The 23,118-nt window shown below is 32.0% G+C and overlaps 1 protein-coding gene across 2 annotated transcripts; it reads right to left on the reverse strand.

The window, feature by feature from the left end:
* Positions 1–2,315: 2,315 nt before the first annotated feature.
* Positions 2,316–23,056, reverse strand: LOC6647159 (organic cation transporter protein). 2 transcript variants are annotated; one of them, XM_002070427.4, is made up of 6 exons: positions 22,892–23,056; positions 4,688–5,063; positions 4,397–4,624; positions 4,075–4,333; positions 3,594–4,011; positions 2,316–3,533 (listed from the first exon to the last, which is right to left on the reverse strand). In XM_002070427.4, exons 2-6 carry the CDS (start codon positions 4,784–4,786, stop codon positions 2,786–2,788), a joined length of 1,752 nt encoding a protein of 583 aa, XP_002070463.1. In that variant the 5' UTR covers positions 4,787–5,063; positions 22,892–23,056; the 3' UTR covers positions 2,316–2,785. The 2 variants fall into 2 exon arrangements, with proteins under 2 accessions (XP_002070463.1, XP_023034612.1); XM_023178844.2 differs by lacking the exon at positions 22,892–23,056 and adding an exon at positions 7,373–7,395.
* Between the last annotated feature and the right edge of the window lie 62 nt (positions 23,057–23,118).

Consider the following 23,118-nt stretch of genomic DNA (forward strand, 5'->3'; position numbering starts at 1 on the left):
GAAAAGTGATCCAAAATCTCACAACAACTACAAAAAACGAATCTAAACTAATCATATTTCATTTATCGAAAGATTTATCTATAATTGTCAAAGGTACAACATTTTAGTCTAAAAAATTCCGTAGCGGAAGGAGGGTTTAAAGTCTTACCAAAGTGGAGGAGAGATCTGCTAACGTAGTTAATGGAATACTTCTAAAAACTATTGACCCGATTAATCCTCATCCTCTAAAGTATATTAATAGAACTGTATGTGAACTAACACAATATCTATTGTTTAAAAAAAAAGCAAACCTGTTCGTATACCTTTCTTTGATTGAATTTTTAACTATTTGAATTGAAATAGACAAAAATGGGTTCTAAAGACTTGGTGGAAACTATAGAGTGTTCCAACTCAGCAACCAAGTCATTTGATTATTACCTAAAGACGGATGATCGATGAATTAGTCAATTGCTAAGATACCAAATTTAATAATGAAATACTTTAAAATGACAGAAAGTTGACTAACAAAATAGATAATATTTACCTCGATCAAAAACTAATAGATTTCATCTGCCTGACTTTTATTAATTTTAATAATTTAGTTAATTAGCCAAAGGTAAAATTATTATAAGCCAAAAGAATCTGAGGTGAGCAAAATGTTTTGAAAGTAAAGTACACATAATTTTTCCATTCCCAATTCAATCCACATCAAAATCACTTTCGACAGACTAACACATATTTATGGAGCTTCAAATTCAGTTGTGTGGGTTGCCCATTTTGGGTGATGTTTTTGATTTCTTTGGCTATAAGTAACAAAATTCATAGCAAAACACATACATAGGTACATATATTTATTATACTTATGCGTTTAAGGACTTGTCTGCGCGGCTGGCATTTCATGCATTTATAAGGTACATATTACAACCCAGAGTGATTCCACAACGTCTAGTGTAAAAGATACATTTTTTTCCCACATTGCATTTTCATTCCAACACTTAAACTGACATTAGCCAAAGCCGCTCCCCCGCTCCCTCTGAAAATGCGGTCGCCATCGCCGCTGCGAGTGAAGTCAAGTCAAGTCCGTCTTGGAGTCAAAAGAATCTTCTAATGCACAAATAATTGCAGAAGCTTCTGCTTCTGTTAGAGTTCCGTCAGGAATAGGCCTCGTCTCCTCTTCCAGCTGATTGCTCAATTTCAATGAAATATGATTAAATAAATTAATGTAGCGTTAATTCATTTTGCCTTTAGTTTCTTTTTCTTTCAAAGGAAAATAGCTTCAAGAACTTTGAAGTTACAGCGTCAGACAGCCAACCAGCCAGACCCCCTTACCCCCCTTACACCCTCTCACTGCTCTTAAGATTAAGTTGTTAACGGCAGTTGCTCTATAGGTAGTACATATATACATGCATACATGTAAAAGTGTATGTGTGTGTGTATGACTTGAAGAAAAGTGTGAAAAGCTAAAGTACTGAGACAATGTGTGGGACTTTAAGATTGAGATTAACCCAAATTGTTGTTTTTGCAGCTGCAATATATCTATTAGAACATACCTATATCGGAGAGTCGAGTCTTGGAATATATATGTAGATCACTATTTAATTACTTTTTGTGTGTTTTGTTATTTACATTTTGACGCGATATAGAAACCGATATAAAGGCGATAATGACAATGTATCGATATCAAGGACAGTAAGCTTTAAAAATCCCCTTTTTTTGCAAACAGCGCTTTAAGTAAAAACTAAAATTCTTTCAGAAAAATTAATATTAAAGATATACATTATCAATATCCCTAATTTGGAGTGGTCATAGCTCTTACTATTCCAAAGATTAGAAATCTGTCAGTAAACAAAGCCGGGCTGGTGCTTATCAGGCTTATGATGATAAAGGTTCCCTAAACTACGGGCAAAATTTTAATGTTTTTATCATTAATTGCTTAATTTTCAATAATCTACAATTTAAAGTTAACGGCTTTTACTACATTTGTATTAAACCAAGACGTCTAAAAGTATGCAGTACATTTTGATTTAACGAATGAAATTCGCCGACTGCGATAGTTTTGCGTTCAACAAAGTTCCGATAGTTATCGATGTTAATTTTAAAGCGGCAAATTTCAAACTATCACCATTTGGACAACAAACTCTGACAATTTATTTTAGTTTTAAGTCGCTCAGAAAAATATATTGCAAAATATGAAAAAATAATTTAAAATTCAAGTTAAAAAATAAAATTTTCACTCTCACTTTTTGAACTCTCAAAAATTTATAGAAATTTTCTTTAATTTGAATTGTATATTTTATTTTTTCGTCTAAGTTTTGTAATTATTATCAGTTTTTGTGTTTGTTTTCTTTTAGCATTGAACAAATAATTGAATAATTCAATTAAACCTTACTACTAGAGCACTTATAATGTATATACAATAGAATAAATTTAAGTATAGTATATGTATATTTAAGTATATGTGTGTGTTTTCCAATCTATTTCATTTAAGTGATGTTGTGCCGCTTATATGTTAACTTTACTGTTCCATTTTTATACACATTTTTTGGAAAAAAATTGTTTTTTTTTGTTTTGAAAAATTGTTACATTAGCCTTATTGAGTTATGACCTACATAAAAAAAACTAGCAAACGTTAATAATAGGTAGGTATATGATATTATATAGATAATTGGGTAAAGGCGTCGTCTTCATCGTTATGAGCACACTTGTGTGGTGAGGGATAATGTTTTCTTGTCTCTTTTGTTGTTTGTTGGATTAACTCTGGATATCTTAAAATTTGTTTTAAACTAATGCTGGCTAATTACAAAAACTAATGCTTGGCATCCTTGAGTGCCTGTTCTTCACGATCGGCATCGATGAGGGATTGCTTACGCTTGCTACTATTGGAGTCCACCTGTTGCTTGGCATCGATGAGTGAATGTTTGCGCTTATATTTCTCCAACTCAGAGTCGGACTCTTCATCATCGTCATGATGTTGGAGACAAGGGAAATCGAACATGCGTTCACCCTTGCCAAAGACTTCACCTTCCTCAATGGTGGTCGGCAGGCTCCTATTCAATGTCTCGGGCAGCAGGAGGCATACAAAGGAGCCAGCAAAGAATAGAATGCCCAATATGATGGAAGGAGCTGCCTTAAAGAATGTACCCAACCAGAGAATGTAGGGAGCCAGGAAAGAGGCGGCAAATCCAGCCACATGCACAGCTGCTACACCCTGTCCACGCACACAAGTGGGTATCAATTCGGTGGCATATTGTGAGCCCGATTCATAGGATATAGCAACACCAAAACGTGCAGCTATGGTCAGACATGCCAACAATATGGCATTATGATTATCCTGTTGATAGGCTATGGCAATGCCAGCAGCGGCTGTGAAGAGGCCACCCACCAGCAGCGAGCCCGAAGCCATGCCCTTACGTCCAATGCGATCCTGGAGCAGGACCAACAGAATGCTGGATGGTAAAACGGCCAAGGCACTTAGCGAGAACATAATGAAGGGGGAAATTCCCATGCCTTCTACATTACGAGAGACAGCATCGTAGCACAGAGTAATAACCATGCTGAAAATACATAAATACATATAATAATCTAAAATTATATGAAATTAATCTCTGACTTACCTCTTGAAGAACAAAATCAATGTATTCTTGCGCATGCGCGGCGTCCTGAACATATCCAAGAGAGTGGCATGCTTCTTATCATCGCCACCTTGCATCTCTCGTGTCATCTGACAGTGACGACGGAACTCATCGAAATCCGCCTGCGTTACTCGACAACCATTGAACTTGGCCACACGTTTCAATCGCTTAATGGCGCCATCAATGTCATTACGAGTGACCAACCATTGGGCACTTTCTTGCACCACAAAATAGAAGAGAACCACCAGGAGAATGGGTATGGAAGTGCAGGCCAAATAGATTTGCCAATGACCGGCCAGAACAGCCAACCAAGGAGTGAATACCAAGCCCAGGCAATAGAATAGACCCACAGCCATATTGAGACCCAAAGTACGCATGCTAGGACGTATATATTCGAGCACTGTAAATAGGATAATAAGAGATGTAACAAGTATTCTGATGAGGTTTACTTTCTGGCACTTACCTATAATATACATGAGATAGAAATTGGTATCGGCCGCCAGACCCGATATGAAACGGCACAATGTAAATGTAGCCACACTTTTGGTGAATATTGTTGAGAAATCGCCAGCAAAGCCACAGAAATTAGATAATATTAAAGCAGGAACACGACCAATTTTATCAGATAACAGGCCATAGAATAAGGTGCCCACCACAGAGCCAATAAAGAATAAAGATTGTCCTATGCGAGCCTTGTAAGCCGAATCACAGACCCAATTCAACTAGAATTAGATACAAATTATTTCAGCTTTCTGTTGAAAAACATTAATATCGTCTTGACTTACCTCTGTGTTCATGCTTCTATAGCCAAAATCATAATTATAGATCCAGCGTTCACATTTCTCAGTGCTAACTGTGACATTTGGTCCATTGATGTCTGCCAAACGTGTGCATGATGGATTCTCAAATCTTGAATAGATTTCAGCTATTTCCTTATACGTCATATTCACTAGCTTATCGTGATAGCACCAATGATCTGGCACAAAACTAATGACTGTTTGTGTAAAATAATGCTGCAAGAAAAAAACATTCCCTTTGTTATTTAGTTTTATTTTTTGAATTACTTTTGTACTCACCATCGATACGATGATATTGATAAAGCCGAAGAGGGCGAGTATCATGAATTGATAACGATTGAAATCGCCACATTTGGCAAGTATTTGATCGAAATCCATTTTGCTTATAGTTGATGATTTTTCAAGATTTTTTTAGTTGATGGATTTGTACTTAGAACGTGAATAAGTCGGCGTGGTATGTACAAAATGTAAATGTTTTCTATTTAGGAGAGAGGGATTTTCCCAATGGGTTTCACATGGATTTTCCTATGAAAGTATATCACAATTTTTCTGTGTGTGTGTCAGTGTGACTGTGTGCTTATGTGTGCGGGTGTAGATGAGTGTGTGTGTTTAACTTCTTGTTTATCCAGCGTTTAGTTCACATTGGTTGCCCTTCCTGTAACATAGAAAAACAAATTATTGTTTGGTTCATTAATTAAGGTCATTGAACAAACACAGACAAACACATATATTTATGTATATGTACTATATAAATATGTTTATCGTTTTTTGCTTTGATAAGATAATAATTATTCATCTGAAACCGGTTGAGCGGTCTCTGCATAAAAAATATATATTAAATACGTCGCAGACAAAAATCAAATAAAAAACAACGAAATCAAAACAAAAAACAACTAAAATATATACACATAACATCTATTAATTTTAATTAATTAAAGAAAAAAAAACGATAAAAGTGTAGCTATATTTAATGTATATTTAAATTTGGAGTTTGTGACTAATCAATATGCAAATATTTCGTATACACGGTGAAAGTTTTTTGTATCACAAAATCGGCCTATATATATTGAACGCATGTGTGTATACAATAACTATATAACAAAAAGTGCTAACCAAGCGAAAACCCAAAAATAAATGCTTAAATAAATTAGCATAATTATGTATAATAATTGTCAATATTTATTGATATTTTTTACACAAAAAAATTGTCATTTGATGTAGATCTCAAAATTAAAAAAGGTTTTCGATATGATCTGAATTCGCTCTTTTGCTCCATAATGTAAGCAATAGCCTGGAAAAATGTTAATTGTTTTCAACAAACTTATAACTTCTAAGAAGTTACTTCTTGTAACTTTAAAAATGTCCATATAAAGAAGATTTCTTTTTATTATACACAGGACTTTTTAAAATTATCTTTATACGTTTCGAAAAGCAATTTTCCTTACTAATATTGCATATTTTAGGGGGCCTAGTGCCACCATTTCAAGCAAAAACAGCCTTAAAAGACATTGAGACTATTATTTGACTTCATTATTAAGACATATTGCCTAATTTCACTTATTTCTAGCATATCATAAATAGTATTTATACTATATTGGGACCTTCGGCCATTTAATAATTGACTACTGTTTTTTTTTTTTCATTTCAGTTTCTATTGTGTGCTTATTGCCTCATTTTCACAATAACACGAATTGGCAATTGATCTATTTTATTTTACAAATGCTAATTGAATACGTTTAAATACGCAAAAGAAAAAAACCCAACTTAAAACTAAATAATACAATAAATAAATAACAACTTTCACTTAACACATTTTTTTCTGGTTAAAATCGCAATAAAAACTATTGAATTTCTTCAAAGCAATAAAAATAGTTAAGTAGAATATTATTCGTTTAACTAATAACTTAGCATAGCCTATTAAGGCCAGCAGCTTATCAGTGGCGTAATAATTATATGGACATTCATTTAGATAAACCAAACAAAACTAACATTAACTACTCCACGAATACGATTCAAGTTCGCATTTCACTCCTCTGTTGCCAAGTCAAATCAAGACAAAGTCGGCCGGTTGACTTCTAATTGAGTCCAAACACGTGTGACTTGACGTTTAAAATTTGTCGTTGTTGTCTGGCTTGCCTCGTTTTTCTTAAGAAAATCTACAATTATTTTGCAATTCATTAGATACGCGCATTTGAGTGAGTCGAGTGTTTGCTTAGTGGCTAGACCTACAATTACACACACACACAGGCTAAAAATCTAAGCAAAATATATAAATTTTGTAAAATCAAGTTTTCGCTTTTTTTTTTTTGCATACACCAATTTATTTTTTGTTTTTTTTTTGGGCAACTGGTTTTATTTAAGCCAAGAAAAAAAATTGAAATTCAAGTAAACTAATAGTCAAAAAAAAATCCCCAATCCAAATTTCAAGGTTTGTTTTGATGTGAAAAAAAAACATAATAGATTAGGAGAAGGTATCTCATCAATTACCGTGTAATAATCAGAAAGTTGCAAGCTATTAAGTTTCTAGAGGAGACACAGTTATTAAATCACACTAATTTTATTAACTAAAAGGTATATAGAAGTCACTCTCTTAAGTTAGTGGGGAACTAATTGAAAACTCTTTCAAGTTAGTCAAAAATTTATCTCTAATAAACTATATACTCATCATATCTTATTCTTTCTAAACTAGATAGAACTCTACAAGTTTATTGACTCTCTCTTTCTCTCTCTTTTTAGTCAATCACTATTTGGCAAACGTTATTATATATACCAAGACTATTGATATCTCATTAGCTGCTAAACAAACTAATAAAAGCAAAAAGACAATTTACAATATACCCTTTTAAGCCCAAGTAGGAGAGGGTATCCATCGATTACACAGACGAGTTGTTTGCTTAAATATGTTGAAGGTAATCAAATACAGAAAAGAAACAAGAATACACAAGCCCTCAATATTTAATTTACCTGCACAAGTAATTCAATTTACAACGATGATGATTTCAAAACTGATTTGAAACAAAAACACACACACACAAAGTTGATTAATATTTGTTGTTTTGTTTTTTTGTTTTCCGTCTTTTGTCTTGTTTTTGTTGATCAAAAAACAAACCAACCAAAAAAAGATTTAGCAATATTCTTCTGCAGCGTAGTAACAAGACAGAAAAATAAACAAAAATATACACTTTTCTCTTTTTTAGCCACAAAGACGACAGCTTCAATTAGTCTAGATATATATATATATATGCGCGTATCTAAATATATATTTTGTTCAAAACAATGTCGTCTATTTTTCCACATCTATCATATTTGTATGTATATGTAGTATATATTATTCCATTTGATTTGATATTTCCAAGTTCATTGGCTCGAGAATCACGCCGCACACGCCATGTCTGTTTTTATTTGTTTAACAAACAAATTCACTGGCCAACATGATTACGAGTAAGACAAACGCACACAAACGTAAATGCGTAGATAGATAAATATACTATATTGTTTATAATGTTCTTTTTTTTTATTCCACTAAACCGCCAACCGAATGAATCTCTTTTGTTTTGTTGGCCTGGAGACCTTTTTTTTTGTGTGTGCTTATCCGCGAAATGTTTTTCACAGACTGAGCTTCCACCGGGCAAAGTAGATTGTTTAATAAACAAAAAAAAAAAAAAAAAATAACAACAATAAAATCCACAAACAGCTGTTAGGATAGAGAGCAAAAACAACAATAACGACAGGTCATAATTAAAACCAAAAGCTGTGAAAAGCAACAACAAAATGAAAAAAAATCAAGTTGCGGAGAATTCGTTACGATCTTATTTCGATTTGCATGATACTCATACGCACCGTGTGACGCCTTTCAATATTGCCACGAAAATTGCTATGCTAATTGTTATAGTCAAGTTGCTGTTGTCTTATAGCCCCCGCAAAAGTCAAAACAAAATATATTCAGTTTGGCTATAAGTTTTGCAAAGTTTTATAGAAGATATACATATCTATTCGATTGACCTATAGTTCGATTTTTGATGGCTTTGCTGTGATATAGTATAGTAATATATTAATTTCTTCAATTATCATATATTGTGCTTCGGGGGATTTTGTAATATGTGAAAAGCGATAATCGAAACAACAACTGAGTCATATGGGTATGCAATTTCATACGCTTTCATTTTATCACTTTAATACAACAAAAATATGTATTGCCATTTATGACTGAAGCGTGTCTTATCAATAAAGGTTTAAGTTTTCTATTAGGGAAATCACAAATCATTCCTAGAACAACTAATAAAAACTATGAAAAAAAGGAATGGACTTACAAATTAAACAATTTAGATGTATTAATTAGACTTTAAAGGTTAAAAAAATAAGAATTAAGTTTATATTTTAAATGAGTCATAATATATCCTTATGCCAAAAAATAAAGCATACTTTTAAGGGCCTGAGCAGTGGTTATAAAACTGTAAGAGATTCTCATGACTTTCCATGTTTTTGGTTTGTTTATTTTCTATTTCTTATCATTTACACAGTTTTTTTTATATATTTGGCTGACTAAGTTTTAGTTGTTCGCCTTAAAGTTCTCTGAACAACATTGTGGCTAAAAGGCAAGAGTATTTTCGATTGGAATCAAAGTGCCAAATTTCGCACATTTCTATTCTATGTACTTAATTAATTGTTAATGCACATACTTTAGTCGTTTTTATGTTGAGTCAAGACTTCCAAGTATAAACATTAAACATTAGATTTCAGTTTCTCTACAATTGATTTTAGCTTCTTTTATTTTTAACAAGTTTTCTAGCCTTTAAAATAATCTTCAATATCATCAAAAAAATTTATTTGATCAAATTGGATTTGTTTCAGATATCGCTGTAATTATACTATTTATTTTAATTTTTAATACACTTCACTTTCCCTTATGTTCATTTAATTTACACACCTTTCATAATGATTGAGTAGCTATTGCTTATCATAAATAATAATAATCCATCCACCCGTGGCTCATGGTCAAAAATTTATTGTTGCCGCCCAAAAAAAATCAAAGCTCATGGCTAATACTCTAATTATGCAATTAAAACTTAATAAAGTCAACCACACATAATAATAACAACAAATGCGATTAGATAATGCCCTCAAAATATATCAGACAGGCGGTTAAGTCTCAAGTGCTAATAGCTTCTCAGTGTTGATATGGTTAAACACAAACTACCGAAAACTATTTTAGCTACTACGTTCAAAAGTCAATGCCAATATCAAGCCAACACGATCTTATCTAACCTAACAAAATACTTTCTTTTAGCGATTCCAAAAAATAAAAACACGTGCACTTGAGCATTTTGTTGCCAACTGTACCCATTTTCTCCATCTCACAATATTGAGATCGACTGTGATGCCAAACAGCTGTCTGTTTTTTTTGCCTTGGACTGCTGCATGATCTGCATGTTTATATATTACATCTCCCCTCCCCCCGTTCACCCGCAAAACTTCTTTGTTCGCCGATCTGGACAAAAGAGCACAAAGAAAAGTCAGAAAAGGGCCAACTTTAGCTGTCCTATATATATACATATGATCTACATAAATATATACAATGCCATGCGGAAGTCTTTGCCCTAAACAAACTCAACTCAGTTCTCTTGATTCTCCATATAGTGAATCATTTATAATTTGTACATTCGATCGTATTGTGACTAAGTGTGATTTTATTGTATGTATTTTTTTCTTATAGTCATTATTTTTGCACCTAACTTGATTCAAATCCTGCTAACTTTTACACCTAGTTAAATGTTGTGAGTGATTTCGAGACTATACTAAAATGTTGAATAAATATAAATTTATGCTCTTCTCTTTGAACGAATGTTGAAAGCAACCATGGGGAATTTACGAAGGGATAACAAATCATATTGCCAAATATTGAATTGTTAATTAATAATGTTATAATTTCATTAGAAAATACAACGGAAGCCACTTTGATAAGTACATGAAGGTGTGTTTCATCAATATTTTTCATTGCTAAAATAAATCTCTAAAAAAATGTATAAATAAACAAGTTTTCTGTGTAAGAATCTTCTAAAATGGCTTCTGAGCTTAAAATTACTTAAAACATTATTTTTTAACTAATTTTATCTCAAAAATTTAAGATAAAATGAAATAAAAACACATAGATATAAATTAATTTCAACATTCTAAAATTTTTCTTTTAGTTGTTACTCTGCAAATGCTTTTATTTGAAAATCTTCATCTCCTAGAATTTTTGTTGTTTGGATTCTTTGTGAAAACAAAAATTCTTTTCAAAAGATATTTCTATGAACTCTTATTTCGTCTTCAAAATTATGAAAAATATTGTTAAATTTCAAGTCCTTGATCAGTTCAAGTCTTTAAATTCGAATCTGACAAAAATAAAAATAGTTTCTTATAATTTTTGTTGTCCGTCTGCATTCAATAATATTAACTATTGTGGTTTGATTTAGATTTTGGGTTGCTTTTCGTACTTGTTTTTTTTTCACATACACTTGCGAAATGTTTCGAAAATGCGATTTTTTTTTTATAATGCTGGTAAACAAAAAATTTATAAATGTATTTTTTTTCATCTTTTGCGATATTCACACATTATTGAACTTACTAATTATAGACATTTATTAGATGCGTGTATTTTATTTATAATATTTTCGGTTTTGTTTTTACTTTTGGGCACTAAATCACACTTAACACGTTTAAACGGAGCAAGGCGTAATAGTTAATAAGTTTTACATCTTCTATTTTTTTGTGGATATATTTTGAAATTGTTTAAAGGTTTTTTTAAGTTGAATAAATTGCAGCTGCTTCTGCTGGCAAAGAGCGCCCCAAACGACCATTAACGACAACCAACAACAAGCAACTGCTGCTGCTGTTGCTGTTGTTGATGGGGAAGCACACACACTCACACAGTCACACAACCACTCCAATTCTCTCTCGTTCTCTCTTGGCTCCCAATCAGCTGTCCCAAGTGTTACGATCTGTTGCTACTCGCGTGCCAATTGAGAGCGCTTTGACTTCAAGTTCAGCAAATGCCTTTGGTCTTAAATAGTGCTTACATCTGGAACTTTTCTATATACCAATAGTTTTCTATATACATATACACATAATACTTATATGCTTCATATGTTGCTGATGGCGTCATTATGTCTCAGTTCCCCCTTTATGCAAATGCAACGCGTGTTTAACTATGGAAAAGTTTTCTTGTTGTTTATATGCATAAAGAAATATTCCATAAGCTCAGCTCGAACTCAAACTTCGTATTACCCTATAAACTCTAAAAGAAAAGAGTTATAATTGGCTCAGTCCTAAAACTATTTTGAAGAACTAAGACTTAACCGAGAACTAAAATTATTAATTTTGAAAACCCTTTTGGACCTGCTAGATATCAGAGTTATATAGAGTTGCTGAGAGAAGCTTCAAGTTCTCTAAGTTTGTATGCTTGGAGGCATTATAATGTACATCAAGTGTCAATACAGAATAGTTTTAGACGGTTAAAATTTGTCCAAGAACTGACTTTTATATGACATGTCCTTTGAGGATGATCTTTTACTTAAGATTGATTAAAAAACAAATGTCTTTTGAAAATATAAAAAGCTGCCTGCTTAACAAATATAAAATGAATATATATAATCTAAATAAAATTACCAACATATCCATCTTTTTTTCAAAATATGTTAACAATATTATTTTGCAGGGTAAAAATAGCTTTAGTTTTGAAATATAAAAAACTTCGTTTCTTTCTTCTTTCTTCGACTTTTTGTTTAATTGATTCAAATTGTAAATGTTTGCTTTTGGTTTGTTTGGCTATTATATTCCCCTTTCCAACGGGTTTGATGTGGGCAAACATGAGGGCAAATAATAAATTTGTATATGTAAATAGATATAAACAAAACAAAACATTTGTCATCAATTAAAATGATATGACAATTAATGATTAAAGTATTTCAAGTAACTTTTATTCAAGATGACGGTTGGGATTTGAATGGGAGCATACAAGTAATGAGTAATATTGAGTAAATGAAACTATATGCGGGTATTAAAAAATATTGAAGATAAAAACTTGATATAGAAGTAAAAACCGAACAATTGTTATAGAGACCCAATGAAAATACCTATCACTTAAAGGTTATAGCATTATTCTGAGAAATCACAACAAAAGAACGTCAAGGTTTTTAAATCTAAGATTTCCTCGTAAGAAAAAATACTCATTATTCACAAACGGCACGTTCTGTATTTAGGAATGTCTCATGTTTTTATTTTGCTCTGCGGCTTCCAGAAACCAATTAAAGGGCGGTGATATATAAGTACTTGGACATCATTGTCATCTCATCTGTCTGTATGAAACATCACAGAGAAATTTCCATTATTGAAACGGTCCGACATCCACTACTGTCCTCTGCTGGGCTCTGAATGTATGTCAAACACTTGTTGCCCTTTCGCAACTTCAAAACTGTCTGCAACACTCGCTGAACTTGAGGCGTCCGTAGCAAATTCAGAACGTATGTATTTATATGCATAAATAAGAACGTACATATACGATTGTACTCTATAAAAATTCTCGTCTTTATACGCTTCATGACGCCATTTTCTGAGCACGTTCTCGGTCTCAGTCTTTAACAAACAACTCACTCACTCACTCTTAATTGGTTACAACTGGCGCTAACCAGTCTGGTTCGGACTGCGGACTGGCCAACACAACTCGTTGGAGGCTTCTTACATGTGCTTGGCATGAGCTTTATAGCCAATTTTTTTTTGTCTCGCCGAGAAGTAAAAGCGAAAAACAATACATAAAACGCAACTACGTAGGGCGGATAAGAGAGCATGCTTATCAAATGAATCTACCAAGAGTTTCAATGCCAAAAGCTGCTCCCAGCTGTTTTTCTATCGCTTTCGGGCTCACCTACATCATATCTGTATGTATGTACATATATATCTTATCAATATCCAACCCATGTTACCAATTTCACATGTTTGGTTAATTGAATTACTTTTTGGCATTATTACACTATGTATTCCAGCATATAAAAGGTTATTCTAAAAGGTATCTAATTCCAAATATGTAAGTACATCTCTGTCTATGTCGATGAATCATTGTCTCACTATGTGCATGTAGTTAAATGTGATATATAGCGTTACACTTTGGCATTTTTTTAAAGAGCTTAACAAAATAGAGCGCAATTTAAAAAACTTGATAAAAAAAATATCAAAAAGGAAGAGACAACAGACCAAAGATTACCTGAAAGATAAACGTAAAAGCTTCATTCGCAAAACGTCTTTATGAGTTGTCTTAGTCAGAATCTTTATAAAAAAATGCATATCATTAGCCGAAAATGCAACAGAAAAAGATGACGGAACAAATAGATTTTAAATTAACAATATTTTAAAAGCTATAATTAAATGGATTGAGGTAAACCAAACTTCTTACAATTCATCTAAGACAGCTGATGAAGCATTTTAAGCGAGTTTGAACTTGAACTTGGGAGTTGTAAGCTTTTTACGTCCTATTCGCACTATCTAGTTTTAATTCCCTAGTTTTATCGTTGAAATAGTCGTAACAGATGGAATGGAGTAGTTCCTGAGATAGCATCTGAGCCATCTTGGTCCAACCTTGAACTTGCTCATTTCTAAAGAAACTAAAATTGATTTAGATGATTTTCACAGCAAAAAAAAAGAAGTTCCATTACAAAGTGAAGAACCATCATAAAAAAGTCTAGAGTCTAGACCTTCGAATTGTGTTTGAAGAGGTTTTCTTAAGTACTTAGGCTACGAATGACCATGAAAATTTATAAGTAAACAATTCATAAAATCCGCTGCCTTTACATAAATATACAAATTGCTATATAAAATGCTTTGAATCTTTATTTCCAAACTATTTCCATTCAAAAAAGGGGATATTTTATGAACTTTTTATTTAATTTAAGTAAAGTGAAACCTACGATTAAGTTAATAGGTCAAAGGTATATAGGCCAGGTTATTTTAGTTCATTGCTTTGGTTCAAAAAATCACAAAAAATTTTAAAATAACAAATTTTAAATAAAAGGACAAATATGAAATGCATAAATTTATAGTTAAACCTTGTTTGTGTCACCAATATTGAAATTTCATCTAATGATAAAATGCTTTTGTTAGCAAGTTTGGATAAATATATTGTCACACCTATGGAAAACTTATCCAAAAGTTTATTGAACTCACAGCCACAATATTCTATGTTATATTTTTTTAAAACTTAACAAAACCTTGAATGGAATCCAAAAGGCAGATGCAAAATAAAAATAAAAAAATCAACAATCAATTGACCCAGAGAAAAAAAATACACAAACAGCAATGAAATATTACATAAACCGCAAAAAAAAAAAAACCAACAGATGAAGGAAGAAATGGCCAAAGTGTCGCCAATATCAAAATAAACCAATTAAAGTGAAAATGCTGCCCCTTCCTTTTCTGTTCTCTCTTTCTCTTTCTCTCTCCTGTTGACTGGCCCTGTACCATATGCAAATGATCTCATATGCTGATTGAAATGTTTGGTGATCTGTTGTACCAGCTTTTTTTATGTTGGAAATATTCCATTGAAAAAGAAAAAAAGAAATTAGAATGCGTAACGTAAACAACAAATTGAACGGATCCATAGATCCACCGTGAAGTGGAGACCTCCAAAAGAGGGGTGTGTCGCCTTTTAAGCTCGTCGAAAAGTCAAACTCAATTGCCAAGTAATGAAATGAGTGACATGAACCGCTTTAAATTGGTTCGAATCGCTTCTCAATACAGATAGCCACTAAAAAAAAGACAAAAAAATTTAAATTTACAACGAAACCTCGACGTGATCATGAACATGATCGTGATTAGTGTCGAACTAACAGAGAGAAAGGCAGAGGGAGAATGATAGAGAATCACATCTATCTATATAAAGGGAACAATGCAATTTTCCTAACATTTGATGTTTAGTCATTTGCCCTTCATCCTCATTCTCACTTTTATAGTTTACAGTTAACTACAAAGTTACTCCCATCTTGTTTATATGGCTTAAACTAAAATCCAACGAGTTTCATAAAATAAATACCATTAAGTTTACAGTTTTTTGACACACACTACTTTGGTGCTTGATAACGCAAGGCAATGTCTCCGGCATTTTAAAAATACTTTTGTCACTTAATCTATTAAATATTTATCGTCTGTAGAAACAAAAAAGCAGAACACACACACACACACAAAAAAATTATATAGAGTCATTGAAAATACAAATATGAGTCAAAAACGTGACTAAACTTTATTTGTTTGTTTCGCTTTTGCTTTGCTATTTTTGTTTGTTTCTCAATTTATGCAATGAACTTGAAACACTCAAAACACACCCAGAGATAAATCTATTTCTGAAAAATAAATTTGTATATGTATATGAAATGTGAATAAAAATTAATATTTTTCTTATTTAATAATTTCTTTATAGTTGGTGACACGTGGTAAACTAAAAATTTCAAAATTTTAGCTATAGAACATGTGCGAAAAATAAACATTTGTCCCTCTTATATAAAGAAATATATGTAGGTTATATATGTAGCAGAAAGTCTTAGCTAAGAAAACAAAAGGAACTTTATGAATAGTTCTAATAAAGGCAAGAAATTGCGAAATATTTGGGACTATATAAAAGAGGTGTTTATCTAACTTAATCTCTGACAATTGGCATGGGCGTCCATATAACTTAATCCCCAAATTGATAGCAATAAGAGATAAAAACGTTGATTGACTCTATACTTGGAAAATGTGAGTAATGGTGAGGTTCCACATACTCTAGTAATCCCTTTGATGCGCCCATGTTGACTTCATCATTTAAACATACTATTTAAAAGAGCATAACCAATTATTTATCTGGCGGAAAAGCTAAATATGCTATCTCTTCGAATAACCAGTTGCATCTGGTCTATGATAATTGTTGATTGTATATCTTATTCTGGGAACTAAGTAATTTCATCTTTGCTTGCCCCCTAGAGACAAAGTTGTAGCTTGTTTTGTCTCTATTCACAACACAAAGGCAATAGGGTAACAGGTTTCTAGTTGATAAATTACATGTTTGTTTTTTTTTGTTTGTTAGTCTGTTATGTGGTTTTAACAAGAACTGATTGGCTTAAAAGTGAAAGTTTTGACTTGATTTATCAGTGTAACTCTTTGATTTTTGAAAATACATTTAACCTCAGGCTAAGAGATTGGACACTTTAAGAGCAGCTCTATTTGGCCCATGGGGGCAAAGCTTGCCCCTTGAAATTCAGACACATATTGTTAATATCAATGCCAGAGATCGATCAGGAAATACTCTTTTTGAAGAAGATAAATAGTTATTAAAGTTAAAGCTTATTATCCAGCTAAATTTATTGAAACTAAACAAAAATCCATGTTGAATTATGCATAAAAACAACTTATTGTTATTTGTTTCTTGAATGACATTTACAAGATAATGTTTGAATTATTTCATGTCATTTAGTTGTAGATATTGAAAAACAAAATACCTTGAACTACGCCATTTCATTTCCACTCTTGTCGACCCCTCCTAAGAAACAGATAAAGAAGAAGCCTTTCCCACATTAGTCAAGAGTTCACATAAGGGTATACAGATAACTAATACTTTCTACACCAGTAATAAAAATTTTGCACCTTAAATGCTTCTTTTTATATCCTTTTTATATATGTATGTATATATGTAGACTATAAAAGGGTTTCTCTAAGGGAAAAGTCTCTCTCTTTTTCTACCTCGTATTAAGATGAGCTACTTTGGCTTTTCTTCTGAGGGTATTCCTTCGTTTTATATTTCAATTCAATTTCTTTATGGAATATAAAATTTATATATAGATTTATTGCACCACAAGGTCAATAAAAATGTCTTGAGCTGCATTTAAATGTATCGCCTATTTATTTATTTAAATGATTGCATAAATTTTTTTTCTCGTTAATTTGCTATTTTTATAATTGACACTACGAACACAGACAGTAACAAAAACCGAAATCAAATCAAAATCAAGCAAAAAACTTTCCACTTGCCTTTGATGCAAGGGGAAAAATTCGATTGCATGCCGCACTTCAATTGTCATCAATTAATGGTTATTATTTATAATAAATTGCACTTTAGCGCTTTTATTGTGGCAAATGGTGGTAAACTATTTGCTATTTTTATAGGATCTCAACTCATTTGTTTATTTCACATATTTGTATTTATAGTATTTATTTGATTTTCCGTTTCACAATTTTAGCATTACAATGTCTTAACGAAATCGTTTCGAATTCAGTTCTATTAAAATTTTTGTTTCTCTCTATTTTGTTTCGCCAGCGCCGTCTTGCGATAGACTGTCTTTGAGTATAGGAAAAATATCGGCCATGACTTTGAAAAACGTACAAAAATACGTATGCAGAGAGATTTTCGATTCTCTTTTTTCGCTCACAAAGGTGTTTGAATGCATCGCAGCAAACTGTCAGCTGTTTGCTGTTTGCCCATTTGCATACCGTAAAGTGGCTTGGTTTTTTCTTCTTTAACCAGTTCACACCGGTTCCAGAGATAGAGAGACGGAAAATGTGGGCAATTGCATTATCTTCATAATCCTGAGGGGGGTATGGAACTGGCATTATGCCAACAAATTGTAAGGGCTCAGCAAAAAAAATACGAGGAGGTAAACTGACATAATTTGTTGCACTCATCCACACATATAAATAGATATATACTTAGAGTAATGAAAGTTTATGTGATTTTGAATTAATTGCTGTATTTGTCTCAAATTCTTGTTATATATCGTTTAGATATATGATCTTCGAATCCTTTACCAATAAGTAAATTATCATGAGTGTAGAGTAGTATAGACTATTGTTTTTAAGTGTAAGGATTATGAAATGCAAAGTGGAAACCTAATTAAAGTAGAATCCATTTAAAAATAAAATTGAATCAGAATCGAAGTATTCTACCGTGAAAGATTTAGGCTAACTATAAACCGATTTCAAAGCATTACTGAGACGTAAACTTTAAATTCAAAATAAAATAGCCAAAACTATAAACCTTATAGCATTTTACAAAAATTTACTTGTAATTACTGAATATATTTATATTTTTTAATATAAATAGGTAAACTCATTATCTTGGTTATTAAAAAATATCAAAAATGCTTTTAAAACTTTTCTACTACTACATTTCAGAAGTACAAAAAATGCATACAATTTTTTTTAGAATTTATCAAATCAAGCCAATTTACGGTATAGAATCTACGCATTATTATAAACACACGAATAACCGAAGGGCAACAAATGATTTCCTGAATATTGTAATGAGAAAATAGAAAATCTCTTATGCCATTAGATTTCTCTTACATCCCCTAAGAAATATATAATATGACGCACAAGATGCACAAATGCGTTTTACCTTTAGCCCATAGACAAACAACCCCTCTGAATCCTTTTCTAAAGACATTTCCCCCAGGTAAAATGCAAACTGATGAATCTGCCCCTACACAATGCCAGGAACCAAATCCAACATTTTTTTTAATAATCATTCAATTAGGCCAACCAAATCGAACCGGTTCAATTTGCGTTTCGATTTTAGTCCCGCTAAATGACGTATATATAGTATAGTGAATTTTTGTTGCTCTCTTACAAAGTATTTAATTCAATTATAATTTTGTTCATTATAAATGATTCGATCTGGCATCAAGAGCATTCACCGCAAGCGATGAGAGAAAACTGATTAAACGTCGCATGGGAAAAGACAAACGACCTTCACCATGAATTCTGTTTTGGCTTTTGCTTAGTCATTTGTTGCACTCTACTTTATTAATAGAATTAGTTTAGCGAATTGCTTTCGATTAGATATCTCGAATGGATAATGTGCCAGTTTGAATTACAATTGCAGCATTTACAATTCGTTTAATTAAGTAGTAATTGAAAGCGATTTATAATTTCTAATGCCTTAATGGTTTCTATGAATAGATATTGATTGAAAATCATACAAAATGCACAAACAAATAATGAATATATATATATGACTGATAAGCATTAAATGCTACATATATAAAGCCTTAAGCCTTTAAAAGTGTCACATTTATCAATATAATTGCAATTGGCGTAGGTCATTTTCCACTTGACTGGAATTTCGATAGGTTCATTAAAATTTTTGCAATTCCTTGATGATTTTTGTTTTTATTTGCAAAGCAAATACAAATGTATGAACATTTCTATATACCTACATACATATTTTTGTTTTATAATCAACTGATAAAATGATTTCTGATTATAAATGTTATTTCTTGATTATGTCTGAGAGATTGATTGCAATCTACTTGACTGATCATTTGGATCAAGAATAAAAAGAATATATATTTTCGAAGGGATCTAAGGATCTGATTAAACCATATATCACACAGTTCGATAAACCGTTGGGGCCTTTTGGAAAATTCCAATAAAAACGTTATTTAATTTATCCAACAAGTGCATGAAATGAAATTGTTATTTATTGGAGTATCGGGCTTTTGTGTTTTGTTTTGATTGTGTGTTTTTCCACCAAAAAAATATGTTAAACACTTTATGCTTATGCTAATTTTCCGCTCGCAGGCCAAATGATAAAGTCGAATGCAAAATATAATAAAATTAATTAGGGCTTCCCGTCCAATGACGCAAATACCCGCAGATAATAAATAAAATGCTTTCACCACGGTAATCAAAACCGAATCTGTTTGGGACAACGCAATGACTGGCAATAAATCATCAAATGAATGGAAGGATACAGAATGGTGGGTTAGGCTTGGGACAAGTGAAAATTACATTTTACAATCAGACTTAGACATATTAGAAGTAGGAGGAGGAGTAGGAAAGTCTGAGACTCTTTTGTGTGTGTGTTTGGGTACCGCAGCAAAGTAGTCGCAGTGCCAATGTAAATGAAATTGACATTATTCGGTCGCTCTTGGTCTTGTTTTTGTGTTAGCTCTATTTTTAGTTATTCAAGGACTACTACCATGAGGGAAAAATATTAGACATTGCGTTAAATTATAAACACGCAAGCAACGTGTGCCATACTTATGTTTACCTATATATGCTTTTATACCCTGTAGTCATCGGGTATATTATGTAGAGCATTCTATACATGTAATTTTCTCAATAAGACTCCAGATAATTGTGTCATTAGCAATGCAATCAGCCAGCATATTGAAGCATATAATCTTTTGAGTTGCTTATTTTGATCTCTGCAGGGTATCCAGTAGTCAGGCGAGAAACATTAGCTTATGTTTTGGGTTGGGGGCAGTGGTTATAGGAAAAAAAGTTGCATAGAAAATCTTTTGTTTACTTTGACTCAGCATGCTTATAGAATTCTTTGTCTGATTTTGGTTTTTGTTGTTAATATGTTTGGCTTCCGTTTTTCTATTATTTTGGAAAATTTTCTTTTAAGCTTTGCCAGTTTTGTTGCCATAGTCAATGATTGGTTAATTTGTTTACGAGCAACAACAAATAATTAGCTATAGAGTATATAAAAATAAATTCTAAATGGTAGAGAAGAAATTTCTTCTTTAACCGGAAATTGGAACAACATGACGTATGCGCAATTTGTGCATTTACATGTATAAGAAACAAGTTTCGCTGGTTTTCTTTCTTTTTTCTTTCTTTTTTTGCAATGTAATTAATTTATTTGCCGTCATAATGAATCTATGCTAATTTAATTAGCAAGGCACGTGCTCTAATTTCTTAAATCTTGTGATTTATCATAAAAATATTCCAGTAAATTTAACAAAAATGTAAAGCTAAGAAAATACCTCTAAATGCGTAAAACCAGATATATCCTGATGCTAATGAAGACAAATTAAATTTTTAATTTATGAAAATTTAATCAAAAAAAACCTACAGATTCATTAGTTAACTAATTAAGATGTTAATCAAGTAGATAAAAGAAGAAATTCTTATTGAAGCAAACATAAGAATTAACAAATTTTTATTTCTTATTTGTCAAAATGACAATTAAAGAAACAATTTAACTTTCTTATCAATAAACTGCTTTATCCTTTTTATGTATGAAGGCCAATCATCATAAATAATTTGCAATTTACAATCAATAGCTAATATCTATACTAAATTTAATATGCGGGCAATATAAACAAAGACTTTATAGGGGTTTAACGTTTTGGCTAGTATTTGTTCCTGACGATATTATATTAATAATTAAAAGGAATTCTTAAACAAAAAGAATAACGAAAAAAAATCAAAAATATTCATTGAACTCAACACTATTATCATCAGTCAATGTCAGCTTTTGAAAAGTAAATATAAATCATGTGCAAACAAACAAAACACCAAAAAGAACCCAACAAACTTTTTGGTTTATTTAACACTCACAGTGGGAACCCATTCCTCGGGTTTCTCGCCCTCCCCTGCTTTTGTTTAACCAGAGCGAGACATTACATAAATATACACACACATGTTTTTACATATCAACACACGAAATTGTTCATACATATTGTTTGTAATTTAAGCCAGTTGAAAGGTTCTGCCTCTTTGGTTTTTGGTTGTTCTTGGCAATTAAACACAAACTCCACACAAAAGAGGCAAACAATTCGAATGCTTCGCTCAAGTGATTATTGAAATTAATAATAAATCCTATTTAAATGACTAACATTAATTAGTCCAAACGGAAATAGCTACAACTTATTTAATCGATAGCAAAGAACAGGCAAAATATTTGATGTACGATATGGGAAACTTCAAATTTCTGAGAGTATAAACTAAACACAAAATGCTAACTATAAAATTCAAATTTTGATTGATATTTAAGAAGATATTTTTTTTAATTACTATAAATCAGCAAACTAACTTACAGAGAATGGCCACAAAATAAGAAATAAAATCTTTGTCAAGTGGTTAGAAACATGCCAAATTAGTTGACTTCATTTCAATACTTGGTTGACTCTAAAAACCATTTAATTTGAATACAAAATAAAACACAACGAACACTTAAAGTTGGGCAATCAAATTCCACGTAAATTAATTTAAAAATGTTCAAGTAAAACGAAGAAAAATTTACAAGTTAAGCTCTTTGGAACTGCCAAAATAAATCTTCTTTCAGCACAAAGAATAGATGACAAAGAAAAAGGAGGAGAAACAAAATTTAACTAGCTGAAAAAGAAAAAAGTTCCCCCAAATGATGATGATGATGACCTCCTCATCGCCCTCCAATCGCTTCAACGTTCTAGACAAACAAAGAGACAATTGCACTGGCAAAAAGACAAGCCAAGACAAATATAAAGAAAAAGGCGACGACAACTTCCTTTAATGCAGCCAACGGCGCCGGCAACAAAAATCAATAGTAAATAGCACAAGGAGAGGACAAGGGACATGGAAAGGGGAGCAGCTAGCCCCAACCGCAAAAGGTCAATTACTTAATCATGCACAGAGTAGCGAATTGTTGTTAATTATTGAAATCATAAAAGATATATTAATTAATTAGTAAGTTATAAAGAAACCAAGGAGAAAACTTACCCAATCACTTTTCGATTCCTATTATACACGAATTGTTACCACTCTGGATTGTAGCTTCTGTATGTCGTCAGGACAACGTACCCGCAATCAGGACGTACAACTGCAATAGAAATTGCACTTGAAGGCGCCGGCATGGTCCTCAGAACGCCCGTGCTTCTTTTATTACTTGTTGTTGACACTAGAAATCCGTAAAGCCAACTGAAAACTGTTCCGTCAGTTTGTTGGCG

Source organism: Drosophila willistoni, chromosome 3R (genome assembly GCF_018902025.1).
Source record: "Drosophila willistoni isolate 14030-0811.24 chromosome 3R, UCI_dwil_1.1, whole genome shotgun sequence".
NCBI classification, from domain to species: domain Eukaryota; kingdom Metazoa; phylum Arthropoda; class Insecta; order Diptera; family Drosophilidae; genus Drosophila; species Drosophila willistoni.